Here is an 8042-nt window from a genome sequence, read left to right on the forward strand (position 1 = left end):
GTAAATATTAAAAACTTAAATAGATTAGATAGAACATGACATTTCAAACAACTTTCTAATTTACTTATATTATCAATTGTGCTTAGTTCTCTTGGTATCCTTTGTTAAAGAGTACTCCTAGGTTTACTCAGGAGTGTGCACGTGTCTTTAGGCAGCAGAGATTGCAACAACATTTATAGCAATGTTATACATAGTTACAAGCACTGCTGCACAGAGTACTAAATGCACATCCGTAATCGAATATCAGCCTCTGAGGTTTACTCGTTGACAAAGGATACCAAAAGAACAAATCAAAATTAGATAATAGAAATAAATTAGAAAGTTAGGTAAAATTGCTGCTCTATATAAATTATCAGCGTTTAACTTTCACTGTCAGATTTGGCTTCTGTCTTTGATGATGTTTTCCTAATTATTTTGTGATATTGTGTTTTTAATTATACAAAAAAAACAAAATACTGGTCTGGATTACAATCACTTTTTATTTGCATGAAAAAACATTGTATATCATTATATAGTAAACAGCAGCATTACATGATATATGCACACAATGGTATAAATATACCTAACACTTGTGCTCTTGATACAAAGGGATTTATCAGACATATAAATGTTCCCTTTATATATATATACAGTATGTGCTATTATCAGTTCTTGTGGCTTCTAACTAACATGAAAACATCTAACAGACATAATATCAAGTTACAGAACATGACATACATATTACATACCCAGTATACATGTAGGTTATAGTAGCCATTTAAATTAAACTGATTATGATCACATGACACACATATTACATACCCAGTATACATGTAGGTTATAGGAGCCATTTAAATTAAACTGATTATGATCACGTATGTACCGGTTACTGATATTGTGTCTCATTAAATAAAATCAGTTTCCCCTCAGTAATTCCTCTGGTATATAACTTGTACAATGCTAAGCATCTATTGCTATAAGAAAAGGTTTATCCACATGATGTGCACATTAACTATATCTCCCAGATGTCAATCATTTGAGACTGATGTTCTTGTTTATATAATTCTCTAACACTATTCATATAAAGACTCCTTTATTCTGTAAATATAATTATTTTCTCCCCTATGTAAATCAAACGTACAACTCCTAACACTGGCATATTAATAAACAACACTGGGGGTGCTTTGGTGTTGAATGGTTGTGTAAACTGGTCAGTATGAGGACAGATTTGTATATTCCTGTGTGCTGTTTGGATTCTATCGCATTGATATGAGAGAAACTGAGGTGCACATATATAGAGGAACAAAGAACAGCAGGAGAGCACTTCTAATCTGGGGCTTTTATTACTGGGATTAGAAAGTATTATTTACAATGGGATCCTTTTTGATGCTTCTATTTAGAGAGTTTGTCCTCTAGGATAATTGTAAAAAGGTTTGTACGCTGTGTATATAAAGTTTGTGTGTAAATATTTGGTGTTATGTGATACCCGATTTCAATAAAAACCTTTTTTCCACTTTCTAAACATGTGAAAGGTTTCTTCCTTAGTGAATCCTTTCATGAGTTTTCAGACTACTCATTTGTGTAAAACATTTCCCACACTCTGTACATATGAAAGGCTTTTCTCCTGTGTGACTCCTTTCATGATTATTCAGATTACTCATATCTATAAAACATTTCCCACACTCTGTACATATGAAAGGGTTTTCTCCTGTATGACTCCTTTCATGATTATTCAGATTACTCATATCTATAAAACATTTTCCACACTCTGTACATGTGAAAGGCTTTTCTCCTGTGTGAATCCTTTCATGAGTTTTCAGACAATTTTTACGTGTAAAACATTTCCCACACTCTGTACATTTGAAAGGCTTTTCTCCTGTGTGAATCCTTTCATGAGTTTTCAGACAATTTTTACGTGTAAAACATTTCCCACACTCTGTACATGTGAAAGGCTTTTCTCCTGTGTGACTCCTTTCATGAGTTTTCAGATTACTCATATCTATAAAACTTTTTCCACACTCTGTACATGTGAAAGGCTTTTCTCCTGTGTGACTCCTTTCATGATTATTCAGGTTACTCATAGATGTAAAACTTTTTCCACACTCTGTACATGTGAAAGGCTTTTCTCCTGTGTGAATCCTTTCATGACTTTTTAGATTACTCATTTGTGTAAAACGTTTTCCACACTCTGTACACGTGAAAGGCTTTTCTCCTGTGTGAATCCTTTCATGCCTTTTCAAAACATTCTTTTGTGTAAAACATTTTCCACACTCTGTACATGTGAAAGGCTTTTCTCCTGTGTGAATCCTTTCATGACTTTTCAGAACACCCTTTTGTGTAAAACATTTTCCACACTCATTACATGTGAAAGGTTTCTCCCCTGTGTGGGTATTTTTGTGACACTCAAGGCTTCCTTTAGATGTGAAACATCTCCCACATTCTGTACACGTGTGAGGTTTCACAACTGTGTGAACTGTGTAGTGTTCAAGGAGATGCAAATTACATGTGAATCTTTTCTCACATTCTGTACATTTGAAAGGTTTCTTATTTGTATGAATCATTTGGCTAGACTTAAGACTTTCCCCTTCTTTTAAATGTTTTGAACACTCAGTAAATGTGTGTGGTTTATCCTCTGGAATAATCATTTCACTAGATAAGTCATAAATGTTGTCCTCTTGTTTGATGACTAAATTACTCTCTGTGCATAATGATTGCTGCCCAGTTCCTGACAATTCTTCATCTCCTTTAAATATCTGTTTTGATATCCCCAATGTTTGTGAATAGTCATTAGTGTCTAAGACTTTTGGAGTTTGTGGTATCATTCTGAAGCTTTCTGTAGTGAAGGATGGGTATAAACTATTCAAGTGATTGTCTACATAAAAAGAAAAGGAATAAAGAAAGTTTATTCTTTAAAATGGAATCCATCGTCTTACACAAATCATATTTATTTACACTACATACAATGGCTTCTGTTTTGTGTTTATTTTTAAATTGATTAACCTGTAAATCACAAATTTAAACAAAGAAAAACAAATAATGTAAATATTTCTACATCATAATAAACTAAACCACCGATTACTGATTAAAACAATTTATAGCGCCCCATTAAATAAGGTGCAGGTGGATAATGTTCTCAGCAAGGGGAAAAAAAAGTATCTGTATTCTGGGCAATATAGGTGGCATCTACCATCCTTATTTAACATTGCACAAGCAAATGCACATACAGCACTGCCCGGCTCATGCTCAACCAGTAGGGTGAGAATATGATGTCTTAATCATCACAGACTAATAATTAGTGTGAGATGTTTTGAAAGGCTAAAGGAGCAGTGATCTTATGATACTTCTTAGCTTGCGGTTGCAGTTGTTTAATTTTATATAATCAGCCAAAAATGTATTAGTTTAATAATACTCAGTGTTAAATTAAGCACACAAATCAATGGCGGTTCTGGAGTGGGGAACACTTACTGGTGACGTTCTGGGTGTTCCACATATGGGAACAAGGTAGGTGTGAGTGTAGTTATGGGTGTTCCATGAGTTGGGTCAGGGCAGGGGAAGGTAGAGTTGCAGGTGAACTGAGAGAAGGTGTTGACACAAATGTTCTTAAAAAGTGCAGAAATAAATATAATAGGTTATATTTGTTTATTGATTGATCTATTCTATATTCCCAGTAATTAAAGTCAGCATAATATATATTTTACTCACCTAACACATATGAGTTCATGCTGATAACAGGCTCCAATGTCTGTGCTCAGGAAGAAGGTTCCCTTATTTACTCCATTTACATCAATACCTGATATCTCTCAGTGCTCTGGCTGTGTCTGTAAAAAGTATATTAAATGGTTTAGACAGATAATAATAAATAATGGTTCTGATAAACTGTACGTATGGTATAATTAAAGTCACACATAACAATTCATGTGATACAGATCAGCTGTTTAGGTTATTACATATGTGCTATTGATTCAGCACAAGCATTTAGTACAGTTATCTCTGTGGGAGTTACAGTTGCACCTTAAATATTTATCTTTCCAGAACTTTACAAGTACAGTATAAGCTCAGGAGTAGACAATTTATGAGTGGGACAAACCACAACCTTACAAATATATTATAATCATTTTTTCCATTATTTATATCAAAGAGCAGCACTTACACAAATGTTAAATAAGAGTTGTTTATATGTAATTTAAATCTAATACTACAGTATTGATATTGTACTTTCTACAGATCCTCACTGTCAGACATTTTGTATTTACTAAAAATAAAATGTGTAACAAAACTCACACACAAATAGTGATAATAATACCGACCAATATGTAGTAATATATCCAACGTGAAAAGAGTCTTTAATGGAGACAGTACCACAAATACAAATAGTGATAATAATACAGACCAATATGTAGTACCGACCAATATGTAGTAATATATCCAACGTGAAAAGAGTCTTTAATGGAGACAGTACCACAAATACAAATAGTGATAATAATACAGACCAATATGTAGTACCGACCAATTTGTAGTAATATATCCAACATGAAAAGAGTCTTTAATGGAGACAGTAGCACAAATACAAATAGTGATAATAATACAGACCAATATGTAGTACCGACCAATATGTAGTAATATATCCAACGTGACAAGAGTCTTTAATGGAGACAGTACCACAAATACAAATAGTCCATACGATGTTCCTCAGAAGGAAGAGAAAGAAACACATCATAGCATAATACTGTGTAATCTTCACTCCCCAGATGGAAGGCAGACCCAGAATACTCACATTAGTTAGAGCTTCAACAGCTCAAGATAATCAGGTTTATTGTGCAGACCCCAGGCAGACTGGATACAGACACAGACAAATTCTTAAAGCAAATGAACAATTTTATTTTATTTTAAATTTTTATTTTTATTGCGGACATAGAATCAATGTACAACTTTACTCAAATAATGATAAAAGCAAAATAGTAATGCTGAGTTTTACATGAAAGGTATATATACATATATATATATATATATATATATATATATATATATATACAGGGTACTTTATGACAATTGAGAGTGTGGAGGTGATCCTGTATGAGGGTCCTCGTTTTTACAGAGGCCACCTTATCTAAGTACAATAAACTTTCAGAAGTATATAGTCATATAACATTAGTCTGCAAAGGTGCAATCCTCGTAACAATACGCCAGTCAATTGAAATGATCATGTGGTATGGTATTAAATATTACTGTACAATAAAATACAATATAGACTCCCTTTAATATGTGGGGTCCTGAAACCCCTCTCCGTCTGTTGGTTATCGGTTTGTAAGTCAAATCCCTTTCCCTAACTTATTCTTTACTTAATAAGCCTCATATGGGTGATTCGGAAAGTACAGACAAGACTCTGGGGTGACAGTTTAGGGCAAATGAACAATTTATTAATAACAAAAGCTAAAGTTCTTGTAGATCCCTAAGGGTAACAGGAACAAACATACACAGATACTTTGCGTGTGATAGTCTGCATGAAGCTACACACTGTATCTGTAGTCTGACATACCCCTCCGTTGCTACAGACAGTATGAAGCTACACACTGTATCTGTAGTCTGAGATACCCCTCCGTTGTTACAGACCGTATGTAGCTACACACTGTATCTGTAGTCTGAGATACCCCTCCGCTGTTACAGACCGCATGAAGCTACACACTGTATCTGTAGTCTGAGATACCCCTCCGCTGTTACAGACCGTATGAAGCTACACACTGTATCTGTAGTCTGAGATACCCCTCCGTTGTTACAGACCGTATGAAGCTACACACTGTATCTGTAGTCTGAGATACCCCTCCGTTGTTACAGACCGCATGAAGCTACACACTGTATCTGTAGTCTGAGATACCTCTCCGTTGTTACAGACCGCATGAAGCTACACACTGTATCTGTAGTCTTTTTGTACCGGATAGGTACCCCTCCTTGTGACCAATTTGTACAATGCTTAAAAGACTCTACATTTTGTATTTTTTATGTGCTCTACCCCCAGTCCTTTAAACTATCTTGGTCAATAGTGAGTTGTCTTAAATCACACTGCAAGGGGGGGGGGGGGGGATTCAGAGAGACAGGCTCTAAAATGTTAACTTTTAATTGTTTTCTAGGACAGAGATAAGAAAAGGAAGCCTTTGTGTTTACATGGATTGATAACATAATGAGATATGATCTCTCATCAAGCTCAGCCCATTTAAAATGTTCATAAAGTATATAATAACAAAATCAACAAATGCAAACTAACAATACAATTAGTGATGCACCGAAATGGAAATTCTGGACAGAAACCGAACCCGAAAATCCGGGATGCATTTGGCCAAAAACCGAAAATTTATTTTTTCAAAATTTTTTTTTTTTTTTTGCATAATTGGACTATTTAATGAAAATCCCACACTTTTATTGAAAGTAACGCACTAAAATTGGACAAAAATATCTTAAAACAATATGCTACATAATTTTACCAAAAAAAAAACCACAGGCAAAAAATGATAATGCCATTTTCGGCCAAAAAGTTTCTGTGACCAAAATTTTGGTGCATCCCTACCTAAAACAATATTAAATATCAATATATTGTATTATTCTTCATTTAGTTCTATGTAACAGAATCCGATTTTTTTAGAATTATCCAAAAAAAATAGTCCTAGAAAACTCATTATATTCAAAACAGTAAGTCAAGTAATGAACTTAAACAGCAGCTCTAGGTTAGCATCACATTTGAAACTTGCTACACAAAAATGTTACCAAAAATAACAGGCAAAAAACCTGAAAACCGTAAATGGCCAAAAATGCCATTTTCGGCCGAAACATTTCTGCGGCTAAAATTTCGGTGCATCCCTAAATACAATGTAATAAAACGTACTATGAATTTCTAAAGAGCAGTAGATTTATTTCTGATATTTTGTTCTGCACCTGTGTCATGTGACAGTGATCAGCCAATAACAGACTCATATCTGTATATAATATAAACTCGTGCACATGCTAAGTAGCAGCTGGCGCCATATAACCTGTATCATGTGACAGCGATCAGCCAATAACAGACTCATATCTGTATATAATATAAACTCGTGCACATGCTAAGTAGCAGCTGGCGCCACATAACCTGTATTTTATAAACATTGTGTACAATTTGTTCTGCACCTCTATCATGTGACAGCGATCAGCCAATAACAGACTCATATCTGTATATAATATAAACTCGTGCACATGCTAAGTAGCAGCTGGTGACACATAACCTGTATCATGTGACAGTGATCAGCCAATAACAGACTCATACTGTATATAATATAAACTCGTGCACATGCTAAGTAGCAGCTGGCGCCACATAACCTGTATCATGTGACAGCGATCAGCCAATAACAGACTCATATCTGTATATAATATAAACTCGTGCACATGCTAAGTAGCAGCTGGCGCCACATAACCTGTATCATGTGACAGCGATCAGCCAATAACAGACTCATATCTGTATATAATATAAACTCGTGCACATGCTAAGTAGCAGCTGGCGCCACATAACCTGTATTTTATAAAAATTGTGTAAAATTTGATAATGGAAATAAATCTGAAACAGCTATTTTATATTAAAATAAACCTAAAGGTGAAATCTCCCATACATTTTATACTCTTTTATACACTGTTATAAAAAGTCATTAGAAACACATTACAAGGAACAGCAAAGTCACAATTAAACTTTCATGATTTAAATTTAATAAACTTTCTATTTACTTCTATTATTGAATCTGATTTGTTCCATTGGAGACCTTTGTGACAAAGCATACAATGTACTATAGTGCGCTCACTGCTGATTAGTGGCTGCACATCCAAACCTCTTGTCATTGGCTCACCTGATATGTTCAGCTAGCTCCCAGTAGTGCATTGCTGCTACTTCAATAAGTAATTCAGTAAATTGGAAACCAAATGTACAGGACACTGTCCCTTTAAGTCTGTGATCATGTGACAAACAGCAGCAGCTGAAGGTGCAGAATACACTTACTAAGGTCTTTACTAACAACAAGAATCAGTCACAGATCAGTGGGATAAACGTTCTG

At 34.6% G+C, this 8042-nt stretch overlaps 1 protein-coding gene across 1 annotated transcript; it reads right to left on the minus strand.

Moving 5' to 3' along the window:
- Positions 1-461: 461 nt before the first annotated feature.
- LOC128659809 (gastrula zinc finger protein XlCGF26.1-like) lies at positions 462-3798 on the minus strand. Its single transcript, XM_053713381.1, has 2 exons — positions 3682-3798; positions 462-2851 (listed from the first exon to the last, which is right to left on the minus strand). The coding sequence occupies exons 1-2, from the start codon at positions 3698-3700 to the stop codon at positions 1521-1523; spliced, it is 1350 nt and encodes a 449-aa protein (XP_053569356.1). The 5' UTR covers positions 3701-3798; the 3' UTR covers positions 462-1520.
- Between the last annotated feature and the right edge of the window lie 4244 nt (positions 3799-8042).

The sequence above is a fragment of the Bombina bombina genome, chromosome 5 (genome assembly GCF_027579735.1).
Source record: "Bombina bombina isolate aBomBom1 chromosome 5, aBomBom1.pri, whole genome shotgun sequence".
Classification (NCBI taxonomy): Eukaryota; Metazoa; Chordata; class Amphibia; order Anura; family Bombinatoridae; genus Bombina; species Bombina bombina.